Source organism: Phalaenopsis equestris, unplaced genomic scaffold (genome assembly GCF_001263595.1).
Source record: "Phalaenopsis equestris unplaced genomic scaffold, ASM126359v1 Scaffold000278, whole genome shotgun sequence".
NCBI lineage: Eukaryota > Viridiplantae > Streptophyta > Magnoliopsida > Asparagales > Orchidaceae > Phalaenopsis > Phalaenopsis equestris.
In genome coordinates this window covers 82,741-96,964 of record NW_018164720.1, presented here as the reverse complement: position 1 = coordinate 96,964, position 14,224 = coordinate 82,741, and the positions used below count along the sequence as shown (strand labels likewise).

The 14,224-nt window shown below is 35.8% G+C and overlaps 1 protein-coding gene across 2 annotated transcripts in view; it reads left to right on the top strand.

Moving 5' to 3' along the window:
- LOC110024904 (KH domain-containing protein SPIN1-like) overlaps positions 1-13,803 on the top strand; it is a 58,865-nt gene extending 45,062 nt beyond the window's left edge. Inside the window, exons 4-7 of one of the 2 annotated variants that reach the window (XM_020725096.1) lie at positions 10,065-10,181; positions 10,450-10,566; positions 12,379-12,522; positions 13,299-13,803. In XM_020725096.1, coding sequence (XP_020580755.1) covers positions 10,065-10,181; positions 10,450-10,566; positions 12,379-12,522; positions 13,299-13,445 — 525 coding nt within the window. In that variant the 3' untranslated portion in view covers positions 13,446-13,803. Of the gene's footprint in view, positions 1-10,061; positions 10,182-10,449; positions 10,567-12,378; positions 12,523-13,298 lie in introns of both variants that reach the window. The other variant, XM_020725095.1, reaches the window with a different exon arrangement.
- Positions 13,804-14,224: the final 421 nt, after the last annotated feature.

Genomic DNA, 14,224 nt, shown 5'->3' with positions numbered 1-14,224 from the left:
GACTTGCAACTCTATATGGAGAGCAATGCATATCCTAGAGAAGTGGATCATGCCGACGATTAGACACCAGCCAAATCTGGAATTGTAAAATTATTAGCAGAGTTTTTACATCTGGTTTCACATTCTGTCAACCTTGTATATTGATGGGATTTGTGATTATAAATAGATTGCCCTGAGATAACGAAAACAACTCCATTGATATTTCACTTTGATTGCAAATTATTTTTACTTGTGTATTTGTTGGATGTGATTTTGTTCTAGTAGTGTGATGCAATTAGAGACACTTATATTCTTGGAGGATGGTATCTCTTGTACTGACATGGGGACTATATTGATATTTGGTGACTTTTTTCTAACTTATAATTAATGATTAGTTTATTAACATGATTGAATATTTACAAATTTGGTACAATTTGATTTTTTTTTAATTGCATTAGAAGTTTGCGATTGTGATTCTTTTGTGATCCTGATATGTGAATTCTATGTGAGATTTCTATTAGACAACAATAAAAATATTGGATGTGCGAATTTTACATTTTTTTTAATGTTCTTCTTAAGTGGTGAATTGTTGTTTTGAATAGGAAGCCTTGACTAGTATTGTGAAGTCTTGTTTTATTTACCAGGGAGAGGAATCAAACAATTACTACTCAAGAGGAACTGAAGGGGGGAAGATGAGGCGAGGAGTTTGGCAGCGGAACAAAGGGGAGAGGAAATGAGTATACGGGAAATTGAAGAGAGGAGAGGAAGCGAAAAGTGTCAGGAAGCTAAGGAGATGAAATTTTGCCCTATAAATGGTTGAAAACCTATTAAGCCGAGAGACTTGTCTGTGGTGAACGAAGACAAAAGGGAGGAGCTTACATACGTGTAGAGGAGACGAGGCTTGTGTGCGAAGGAGAAGAATAGTAGCTATGATGTAGGTTTGTGGCTGCCGTGCGTGCAGAGGAGATGAGGCCAGCGTGCGAAGTAGAAAAGCAGCAGTTGTGGTGTTAGTTCGTGTGAAGGAAGGAACGAGTTGAATGCAGAGGAAGAACTCAGGGAGCCTAAATTCTCTCGTGCGCAGAGGATCAGAATCGCGTGTGGGGGAGAAAGAAACTTCTTCTTGCATGATTAAGGCTCGACCGAAGGTTATAAGGTGAGTTACTACTGCAATCACTATAAACTGTTTGGGCGCATCCCTGTCAAATGCTTCAAGCTTCACCCACATTTGAGATTTGCAGGTCCTAACAACACCATCCATGTGGAGGAAAATATAGCAGACACAGTTAATCTTTCAGAAATGTTAAATGAGAATTTGACTCATAAGGCTACTCCTCACCAACTAGACCAGCAGCTTCCGCCTACCGTTGTTGAGGTAGCTCTTCCTCAGATTACAAATTCTACGAATTGTGTTGTAGCAGATGCTAGCCGAAGTGTCTTGGATCCATCTCTTGCGAGAGAAGAGGGTACTCATTTATGGAGGACTGTTAGGATCAAGGTGTGCTGCAGGTTGAGTCAGATCAGCAGTTTACCTCCATCGAAGATCCACATATTGTTTACATGAGACTTCCTCTGGCAGATGATTGGTGGGTTTACAAATCCAAGAAGAAGAAGAAAGAAATGTCAGATCTCAGTAACTCTCAGGATGACTATATCATTGTTTCGGGTGGAATCCCACATCTCAGTATGTTGCTGGACTCCCTCCATAAATCCAGGGGAAGGGGAAGCGGTAGATCCACTGACTACACCCACCATGATTAGGAGTTGTTTTTTTTCGTTTTTTTTTTGGGAATACGTTTGTAATCCCTGTGAGTGGGATCTTTGTACCCACTCACTAAAACATTTGTATCATGTCTTTTTTTATCAATGAATTTTGCCTTTTTAATATATATATATATATATATATATATATATCTATTTTAGAAAGTGCAGCTCGTGGCTCCTTATGCGTTAATATCAAAAGAATGATTACAAAGATTTAGTGGGAAAACTGGATCCCCGCTAAAAAACAAAACAACACATAAAGTCTTAGGGGTTTCATTTTTCATAGTACAACTCCACCTAAGAAAATAAAAGAATAGAAAGGAGATTAAAGCTAACATAAATATACATGAATCAAACCAAAACGTATACCCACAGAAATGACGAATACTCTCTATGAACATGTATATCAAAAGAAACGAAAAAACAAGAATCTGTATGGCGAACAGAAACATCTCGAAACCAGGAAGCCGCAGACTGACCAAGGAATCCGCATCCTGCAACTCAAAAAGAACCGAGGAAACAGTAGAGAAGTAGAAATTCCAAGTGTTAAGAAAGGAAAAGATGATCCTCATTCCTCAAACCTCCCAATCAGCAAAGCCAGTCCAAACGGACCTAATAAAGCCACATGAAGTACGGAGAGACAGAGAGAAATTGGAGTCATAGGCCTCCAAATATAAAATAACATGGTCACAAATAATACCCAGATGAAAAAAGAGCAACTCTTCAAATCTCCAACCACCCTTCTTACCCGTGAAACTAGCCCATACACTATATCTCCCAAGAGCCCTACTTCTAATATAGCACCTCCAAACCACCACCACCAAAGTAGCAAAGGAGCCCTGGGCCTCCATGTTAAAAATAAGGCAGCCAATATGATACATCCCAAAAGCAAAACCACCCAGCACAACCTTCCGACCCTTAAACCGAGAAACCCTCAATCTCCATAAATTTAGCCACCAACAAATAGGGAGTCGTGGGCCTCCCAAATAAAACTCAGCAGAAAAATCAAAGGATTCCTGGACCTCCATGCCAAAGATAAGAGGTCGGACATCACATAAATAAAAAATATAAGTAGCCATAATCTCATACTCCCTCAACTTCAAATTTCCCAAAAAAGAATAAACGCAAGAAACTTCCAGCCAGAATAACGTATAGGCCGATCCAACCCACTCGGCCACCCAACACACATCAAGATGAGACATTAGTACAAATATAAGGGGTATCAATATTATCCCCAATCATCAGAGTATAGAGAGAGGGGGGGAGTTACTCCCACCTTACATATATGACTAGCGCACCCCAAATTAGCAAGTCAATTTGCGGGTTGATTACCCTCCCGGTAGATGAAATTTCAAACGACATTCATATTAGAAATTAACCATTTAATCCTCCTAATATAGTAAAGAATATCTCAAAGGGTGTCGGCACCATTAGTAAAAATATCAATCAAAGAACTATTATCACTTTCAAAAATAATATACTTCCATTTGAGAGAATAAGCCAATAAAACAACAGATAAAATAGCTCGAGTCTCAGCCTCAAGAGGGGAATCCGCCATAGAAGGGGAGAGAAGAAGAGTATACACTTTCCATAGTGATTCCTAGCAATGCCCCCACACCCAGCATTAGGACCCTTCCAACTCCCATCCATATTAAATTTAATCCACCTAGGGGGTGGACTCCATTTGACCAAGATAGGAGGGTGTGGGATTCTCCTGACCGCCACATTCATATGCCCCAAAGCCAAAAAATAATTAATGCCCGAAAAGAAACCTTTTTTGGAATTTCCAAGTCTCCATAACTTATTGATGTAAGAAATTATATTAGTGAAAACCATCATTTTTTTATTATCCTTGCGCTCATGAATAATATCATTCCAAGCCATCCAGATAAACCAACAAATGATATAAGGGTATACTTGCCAAAAATGTTTCTTCTTACCACCTAGATTGCAACACAAGGTGGTGAGAAGAAGATTCCTCTCAGGAGAAATAATAGTACCAAACCACAGACAAACTCTTATTCAAATAAATAAAGCAGAGGGGTAGGAGAAAAATATATGTTCAATGGTCTCCTCCGCCATCAAACACAAAGAACACCTGGAGGCAATTCTTAAACCTTTCATCTTAAGGATATCATTACAAGGAATGATAGAGTAAAAAATATGTCAGACCAAGAAAGACATCAACAGGGTTAACGCCTAACTCCACACCCCTTCCTCCCAAGGGGTGTTTTGAAAATTATAACGAGAAACATATAAAGATTTAGTAATAGAGTTTGTCATGGGTAATTTCAAATAAGGAGTATCATGCAAAAGAGGATCAAAATGTATTGTGGAAATGAAATTAGCTCCCTCCAAACCCAAAATGACAGTGAGAAGAGGGAGGTTCCAATGGCCATCAACCCAAATATCCGAAACTTTGAGATTAGAGAACTGCGTATCCCTCATATTCAGCAAAGTATGAGGCCAACAATCGTGCTAGAAAGATAGGTTACCTCCCCCCACCTCCCAATAAATGAAGTTCCTCGCCCAATCTCTAACATTAAGCATTCTCTTCCACATCGTGGAATTGCCAGTCGCCAATTTATCACAGCAGGATGAGAGAAACGACAGTACTTCCCACGCATAAAGTTGGCCCATAACGACTCATTTTTCCTGAAATTGAACCATTGCTTGAAAACATTAATATCAGTCATATGATGCAGAGATTTGAAACCCAAACCACCGACACTTATGGGTTTACAAACATCCTTCCAAGATAATCATCTTCTACCAGAATGATTTCCCACCCATAATAACTTATTGAAACATCTTTCAAGAGTCATAATAGTGCTCTTTTTGGGTTGGAGAACTTGGATAATATATAAAGGAAGAGAATGAAATATGCTTCTTGACAGAGTAATACGGCCCCCAATGGAAAGGAAATTATTTTTCCAATCCAAGATTCTTTTCCGAATCTTCTCCACAACCTCGTTAAACTGTATACGTCTCTTCCTGCCCTTAAGGATGAACACCCTCAGATATTTAAGTGGAAGAGTAGAGAGGGAGAAGCCCGTAAAATTAGCTATCCAAAAGGCATTAGAATGGTTAATCATTTTTCCCAAAAAAATATTGCATTTACTGGCATTGAAGGAGAGGCCCGAGACCAATTGAAAATCAACCATGACATTATGTATTTCCTTAACCGACTTCTTGCTAACATTAGAAAAGAGGATCATATCATCAGCATAAGCTAAGTGAGAGACCAACATATTGGATTTATGAGCATATTGCAGCTTGGGGTTTCTCCTGAAAAGATTGTTAAGAAGACGGGAGAGATAATAAAAAATTAAGATAAATATTCTAGGGGCTAAAGGATCTCCCTGCTTAATCCCTCGGCCCGCACTAAAAAAGCCTTGAGATTTGTCATTAATGAGAATACTGTATTTATTACAATGAAGACAGGAATTTATAATTTTGCAAAACTCTTGAGAAAAGCCACGAGCATGAAGAATCTTTAAAATGAAATCCTAGCTAATCAAATAATAGGCCCAACGAATGTCCAGTTTAGTAATCATATTACCCCCTCTACACTTTTTATCAATATCAAGAATTTTTATTAATATCAAGAATATCAAGAATGAGTTCCTGAGCCAGCATAATATTATCGGTAATCCCCCTCCCCTGAATAAAAGCAGATTGATTCAAAGAGATTAACTTATGAAGATTAGGTTGAAGACGTTTGACCAAAGTCTTACTAATCAATTTAGAAATAACAAAAGTTAGAGAAATAAGCCTGAAATGACCCCAAGAGCTCTTTTGAGTGTTCTTAGGGATGAGGACAATAGTAGCAGCCAAGAAGTAATTTCCAGGGGTTTCCCCTTTAAAGAAACTTTGTATAGCCGCCACAACATGATCTTTAACAATGCTCCAACATTTGATATAAAAAGCAAAAGTAAAGTCATCAGGCCCCGGAGCTTTATTACAATTAATCTCAAGGAGGGTGGAATAAATCTCCTCAGTCGTAGGGATTTCACAAAGGTCAGTATGTACCATATGATGTCGAACCTCGTCAAACAAGGAGGCATCAATGTAACCGGAAGTCTCATGGACCTCAAAGAGTTTAGAAAAGTGAAGCACAACATTCTCCCCAATTTCCTCATCTCCGATAATCCAATGCCCGTCATTGTTTTTAATTCTCACAATGATGTTATTAGCTCTTCTTTGTTTGATACAAACATGAAAATATTTAGTGTTTCTATCACCCGGGGTAAAATGAGTCTCCCCCGCTTTTTATTGAAGCAGCTCCTCCTCCCAAAGAGAGGCCTCAAGCAGCTCTTTATTAGCATCCTGTAAATCTTGAATGATATCAGTGGTGTTTTCATCAAGAACTTGAAGAATATTGACCCTTTTTTCTGCTTTTTTAGCATGAACATCACCAAAAACCTCTCAGTTCCAAGATCTTAAAGCAGCAGCCACCATCTTAAAGCAGCAGCCACAAAGCAGCAGCCACCCTCTTGTGTAATTTCCAAAGAATATACCAAGCATTTCCCATCTCCTCGCATTTCCAGTTTGCCGCAATAAGTCTCAAGAAATCATCATGTTAGCCCAAACATTTAAAAAACGAAAATGGTAGGTAGAGGACTTTTTAAAATAATCAAAAGATAAAAGGAGAGGACTATGATTCGATCCGATTCTGGACAGATGTTGAACTTGAGAAAAATCATAAGAGGTATTTCACTGCTGATTAGCAAGACATTTATCAAGTTTTTAAAAAAGCATACCCCTTTTCCAAGTGAATTTAGAGCCGATAAATCCCAAATCGGAGACACCCGCAAGAGCCAAAGACTCATTGAACTTATTAGTTAAGGTGGAATCAAATCTCCTGTCACCAAGTTTCTCAGATTCATGCATCACCATATTGAAATCTCCTCCCACCATCCAATTTTGATTAATAGTTGTGCCCATATCAAAAAGCTTGTGCCAGAGATCAACTCTAGCAGCATTGGAAGTCCTAGCATAGACAAAAGTAAGACAACCAGAAAACACATCCATAGAAAAATGGGTATGAACAAACTGCTATCATCAGCAATGATATCAACTGTAACATTCTTACGCCAAAACAACAAGATTTTGTTAGAGCAATTAGCAAAAAAAAAATTTTGAATTTACCCAAGATGCGATCATTCGGAGAGGCGACCAAGGGTTCCAAAATAGTAAAAATATCCACCTTATGGATCCTTAACAAGAGTTTAAGTCTACCAAGGGATTGAGGATCCGCAATTCTCCTGATATTCCAGATAAGAATATTAAACATAAATAGACATGTTACCCTTCCTAGAAGATCTAGGTCAGGTCCGTCCATTTTTGTCATCTGAAAAATATTGATTCATCTCTAACCCATTACTCCCATTACTAATATTTTGAACCTCCTTTTGAGCTTTATTTTTCTTTCTACGATATTTTTGTACATGTCATTCCTCCCTCAATACTTTAAAAATATCATATAACGAGATATCAGAGATATTATCATTGAAATTAGAAATGAGAGAACTATTTTCTATATTGAAGGTATCAGGAAGGGATGCCGAAGAAGGGCGAGCTCCATCAGCAATAACCGGGATCACAGGATCTTGCCCAGAAATAACACCTGTTGCCATACCAGTAACAGAAACAACATCTCGGGAGATAACAACGAGGAGGAGAGGAAGAAGTAGGAATATTAGAAGGCTCCATATCATTTAAAACCAGCATAGTAATCTCACTTGGGGCAATGCCATTAGGGAAATTTGTTCCCTCAGAGGGAACCTGTTCGATCCTGCCCTCTGCCTCATTCGTAGGTAAAGAAGGAGAGGGAGCCGGGACAACAAAACGAACAGCCGCACCATTAGGCATCTGCGGTTGTTTCCTCCCATCTTCTTTCCTCAAATCAGGATTTAACTTGAAACAATGTTCTTGATCATGTCCAAATATTAGACAATGTTTGCAATATGAAGGATGTTGCTCTAAACATACCTTTTGCTAGTAACCAATATGCTCCAAACCAATCCAGACCTCATCAGGAGGAGGTAACGTGCATTCCTTTCGATTAAGACTCTAGCCATAGAGGGTCTTGTAAGGTTATAAGTAGGAGCATGTAATTTCAATGGTTTCTCAAACATAGCCGCTAAAGAAAAAAGAACTTTATGCTTAAAAAGATGGGCTTTCAAATAAGGAAACCTAATCCAGACAGGAATAACCGGGGCCTCAACTTGAGGATCAAAATTAGAAGACCATTTTAACACCTTCATTCCAACGTTCTCAAACCAGGTCGTACGCCTAGCAAACAAACGAGTATAGTTTTCCTCGTTTGCTAACTGAATCAAAATGTGTCTTCCATCCCAATCTTCCAATCACGCGTGAGCTTCATCAGCTTAAAGTGTTTTCTAAGAAATTCCAACTTAGGGACACCATAAATAAACTTTCCAACCAGATGTAAACGGCAAGAAGAAGTGAGTTCGACGTTCTCAGCATCAGAGAGGAAGAGAGCAAATTTTCCCCCTTTTCGGCCGGGACGATGAACAAAAGAAGAAACAGAATCGAGCTCGAGATTTTCGTAGAAGACAGAGGGGAAGTTAGGAACACCATCAGCAATGATGCTAGCGTAAGAGCGGGGCCTCTTACTAGTCTCACCATGGCCGCCGGCCGTGACGACAGCGAACGAACGCGACATGACGAGGGATCAGCCGAATCGCCATAGAATCGCAAACCCTAGCAGCGGAGATGAACGCAACATGACGGATTATATGTGTATATATATATATATATATATATGATTACAATAAAAAAATATTAATAATGAAAATTTAATACTTAAAAGTTAATATTTTATTTAAAGTAATAAATAAATTTTAAATGAGTCAACGTCAAGGCGAATTATTCTTCATTGAGGTGAGTACTCGTATTTTTAATCTATGGTAATAATTTATTTATTCTCAACTATTTTATAGTTAATAACATTTACACATGCTTTATTCTGATTGAATTTTTTTCTTTTTTCAGTCATATTTTTATGAATATTGTAGCCACTTACTCTCATGCAGTTGGTGTGTGTTTTATATTATATGTTGAATTGAAAGTGATTATGTTGATTGTTTGTATATGCTTGACTGACTATGATGGAGTTACCCTTTGACGGTACTAGTAATGAAACATTAAGGTACTTGTGTACGTGTATGGAAAATATATAGATTTTGTTGTTTTAATTGATACAATTTTTGAACGGTGCTCCTGTGACAGTTGTACGTATATAGAATAACATTGATATGTTATTGACATAGTAGAGCTCGTTGGATAAAATCAAATGTTTTTATTAATTTATTAAAAACTTGACTGGTATGAATGTTGCTTCATTTTTTCTTTTATTATCGTGGTTTATGAGTATAAATATTCACCGACTTATTTAGCTCATTGCTATTTTACACTAATTTTTTAGATTAATCAAGTGATTAAAGATAAACATTAGAAGAGATAACGTTTATAGAAGCTGCAGACAACCAGTAACAAAGTGCATGTAATTTTACTATTTTAATTTAATTAGTGACTCTTTCGTCTGTTAAATTATAATGAATAAGAAAATTTAGTTCCTATCGTTCGACTAGCTGTTCCCATTTGGTTAATTTTAAGCCTTGAGCTGTGTTGTGACAAGTATGCATGATTTTGTACTTCACATCCTAGATCTACATTCGAAAACCTTACATCCTAAGATGTTTGGGCCACTTTATACATATTATGTGCCCAGATTAATTACTCTGATTTTTTGTGAGGTGTAGTTATTTTTTATCTAATATTGCATTTTCCTACATTTTAAAAAATCTTGAATTTTGTTTTCCACATGAAGTGCGCGCTTTCTTTTTCCTATTGTCTTCTCCGATGTTAAGTATAATAGGTGTTTTTTTGTAAAGACTTGGTTGTCCGTAACTTTTTGCCATCTTCAGGTTTCTTATTTAGGATTAAACTGATTTCCTGTGCTATTGAAATTCTTACTTGGTAATTCTTCCTGGTTCCTATGTTTATTTTCTACCCCTTTGATAACTGACTTAACTTTTGAGTTCTTATTTTTGGAGCATTTACATACATACCACGCAATTCTTATGTATTACATATCTAGCAGAGCTTTACTTTTTACATTTATACCATCCAAATCTTTCAAGACATAAAAAATACCACAATTTTTAAAAAGGCACGTTTAGGTGTAGAAATGTAAATACATACTAATTGAATGGTATGTATGTAAATCTTCCTTTATTTTTCCTAGTAAGAAACCTAATCAGCTTCATTATGTATTGAAAATTTTTTTTCAGCAGAGATGGGGTTTTCCTCAAGGAATGTCAATGGATTGGCAGGGAGCACCTCCTTCCCCAAGTTCTTATTTTGTCAAGAAGCTCTTGCGGTTAGAAGTTCCGGTTGATGGCTACCCCAATGTAGGCTCCTTTCTTTATTGAAGTTATTATTGTCGAAAATTTACATATGTTGCACACGAATCTTATGTATTTACATATCTCACACCTAAACTTACATATTTACATGCATAGACTTTAGTGCTTTAAACTTTTGTGTGAAAAAGGTGTATTTCACTTTTTTAAATTGTTAATAGCGCTATTTTTGATGTGAAATTAAAAATTTGAGTGCTATGCGACAGCCTATTGTTTTTTGAGCTTCTGCTTGCAACTTTCCTTCACTTGGCTGTAGTTCAATTTTGTCGGGCGCCTTCTCGGTCCCAGAGGCAACTCTCTGAAACGCGTGGAAGTATCAACAGGTTGTCGCGTTTATATCAGAGGAAAAGGGTCAATAAAAGATCCAGACAAGGTAAAATATTTTGTGTTCATTTCTCCGATAAGTAATATTAGGATGCTTGTGCGATCGTGGTATTATATATAGACAGGTGTTATAGCTCCCTTTTATGAAAATATTTTACATTTGAAAATTGTTTTCATTATGTTTTCAATAAGTTCTTGCATTGCATGAAAGTACATGCAATACTTAAGTGAATGTTCATTTTGTATAGCTTCCAAAGCATTTCATTTTAAGTTTTTGTATTCTATGTTTATGCAAGGATAGAGAATATGCTCAATACAATCTACTGTAGTTGAAGTTAAAATTTGAGAAATCTTAAATATTTTTGGACATAATACGCAGCTGTCAACACCATTTATTTTTGTTATTTATATTTCCGTGATAAGGTTGGTGTACCTCTAGTGACGGACAAAATTAGAGAGTTATCTTAGATGGTTTGGTCACGTTAAACATCGACCATCTGTGATATGATTAGGAGAGTAGATGTTTAGATTTGACTTATGTTAAGAAAGGCAAAGGTAGACTTAGGAAGACTTGGGCTTATTGTATAAAAAAAGATCTTAATTTATTAGAACTAAATGATAATATGACACTAAATAGGACACAATGGAGAAAAAGGATTCATGTAGCCGACCCCACGTAGTGGGATTAAGGCTCCGGTGCTGCTGTATATTGTCGGGAAAATTAGGCATGAGAGAAAAACTGAGGAGAAGAGATAAGTGCAACAAATTTAAATGGAAGACAATATTTATGTGGCTCTATGAGAATCACTAACATGCATTCATGACTGCATGGAAAAAAAGAAAAATATTCCACTGTATCAGAGCAGTCAACTACATTGAGAAAATTTTATACTATGGGTAAGGGTGCATCATGCTTTGGAAAATAATAAAAGAATAAGCAATAAAGTAACACTTGGATATACTTTGAAATGAATGATTTATCCATCAAATAATTTACTTTTATTCATCTAAGTAAAAAAAAGCTCTATAATTGACATTATGATATCTCTAAGGCAACTGAAATTTTCATATTGCACCTTCTTAAGATGATTTAGTTATGTTATTTAATTGCATTAAGAGCTCCTAATAGAGAAAGTGCAAATTTGATGATCTCATGGTCTATTTTGTAGAAGATTAGAAGTCTTTTATATAAAAGCTACAAGACAACACACTTGAAGTCAATTTTTTGAAAGTGTTGCAGCTTTAACAAAATGGCATCTATACTATTTTACAGCTGTGATTCTGCAACATTTTCTTACAAACAGTATAGTAAAGGAAGTGCAGGCTTTGGAATATTTACGTACATACCACTTAATTCCTATGTATTTACTTATTTAACACCTAAGCTTTATTTTTTACAAACATGCTGCCTTATGCATGAAAATGTATATTTCACTTTGAAGTCAAAATTGTGATATTTCTTAATTATTTGATATGAAAGATTTGGGTTTTATAACTATAAAAAATAAAGTTCAGGTGTAAGATATGCAAATTCATAGGAATTGGGTGGTAGGAATGTAGAAGCCCCTATTTTGTTTGATAGCCTTGAAGTGATCCATATTAGTGTGAGGTTTGAAACTAGTCTGGTCATTTTCAAGCTACTTTAGAGCAGGAATTTCTTTATTCTCATCTTTCCTTAGTCACGTGAATGCAATGTTTTTTATGTGATCTTTCTTGTGTGATCTTTCAAATTGTTTTGTGTTTTCTACATTGATGGGTGCATTTTCAGAAAAAAATCACGAAATCTCGTTATTGTAAGTTTTTATTTTTATGGGTAGATTTTAACATTCTGCTTACATTTTTTTTTTTTTTCGCTTTGAAGGAGGAAAAACTAAGGGGCCGACCAGGTTATGAACATTTAAGCGAACCGCTACATGTCCTCGTTGAGGCTGAGTTGCCTGCGAATATAATCGACGCGAGGCTGAGACATGCACAAGAAATTATTGAAGAGCTACTCAAGCCTGTGGTATGTGTTTTTTTAGAAGTTACTCTTTGTACAATTCTTTTACCTGTTTTTTGGTTTCTTTATGCTTGATTGAAGCGCGCAATTAGTTGATTACGATGTTCTTCTGCCGAAGGATTGAGCGTTGTATGAAGTGTTAGACTTATCAAGCACAATTGCTACACGGCATCTATCCATGTTATATTAGATATATTTTTTTTTTTCCTAATCATTTGGCCTAAATCTTTCCTTGAATATGCATTTTCTACCAATTCTTATGAATTTACATATCTAAGTCCTAAACTTTGATTTTTACATTTCTAACAATTAAATCTTTCTTGCTGCTATCATAAACGTTTTAAAAACTGAAATACACCTTTTGATGCATTGGTAAAGCGGTATTAATGTAAATATCAAAGTTTAGGTATGAAGTATGTAAATTCATACGAATCGTGTGCATGTATGTAAATCTTCCAAACTAAATTGTTAAAGTAGTTTTATAATTATCCAAGTGCCTCAATTATATTCATTTTGATGCACAGAATTATTTTTTTATACATTAACTAAGATAAATTAAGGATAAGTTATCTCAATGATTGGAATGACTGCAATTTTTGTGACATTAGCTGAGATGTAATAGATTTTTCATAACATTCTTGCTTAAACAACCATAAATATTGCATAACTCTCCTAAATCATAGTATAATAATCATTTTTTTTTAGCTTACAAGCAAACATTAATATTTACAACATCTTTTGATATTATTTCATTGAAGTTAAATTATTATTTTCTTCCGAAGGACGAATCACAGGATTTCTATAAGCGGCAACAGCTCCGAGAGCTCGCGATGCTGAACTCAGGTTTAAGAGAAGATAGTCCTCTCCCCAGTGGCAGTTTATCTCCATTTAACAGCAGTGGAATGAAAAGGCCAAAAACTGGACGTTAGTGAAATATTTGAAATTGAAATCTTCTAATTGCTTATGAGCTGATCTCATCCTGCCTTCACATAACTTATATTCCTCCTGGCTGAGCCTTAATGAAAAGAAATTCACCAGTGAATTTAGCAGGTTAGTTTGGGCTGAATTGTAACAATGTTTGCCATTATTTATGTTTTTTGAATGATGTGAGGCCCTGATTGTCTTGTAAAACTGAGCACATTATTTGATTCGTTTTTGATTAGTGGTCCTTAATGAGAATGTGCAGCGTGTGTTTTTGTTTGAGGAAATGCTGATATGACATTTGTTTATCCTGTATTTTATGTCTTATGATGAACTTTAATTAAATCAAGCATTTGAAGTTTTTTTAATATGTGATTTGTATTATTTTTTTAATGATATGAATTATCATTTTTTAATTCTTTGTAGATTATTTTTCCTTTTATTGTGGTGGCTTCTAAACCATAGAAAATTATTTGCAAAAGGCTTCAACCTTTGTGAGTTGCTGCCAAAATCAGTGTTAAGGCTTCACCAACAATATAAGGCGCTCAAGTCATCAATTGCTATTGCGAGAAGATTTATGTGCTCATGTGTCAATATCTTGATGTAGTTATCTCTCAATTTTTTTTTCAGTTTTCCCCAAAAGGATTGCAGTTGTGTCCTTCTAACTCTAGCAAACAAGAAGACAACATAAAGTGACAAAAATAGATTCCAATATCTCAAGGTATGAAAAAAATTGAGTGTGTTAATAATAAATGTATTAAGCTGAAATCACTTGATAAAAGACTAA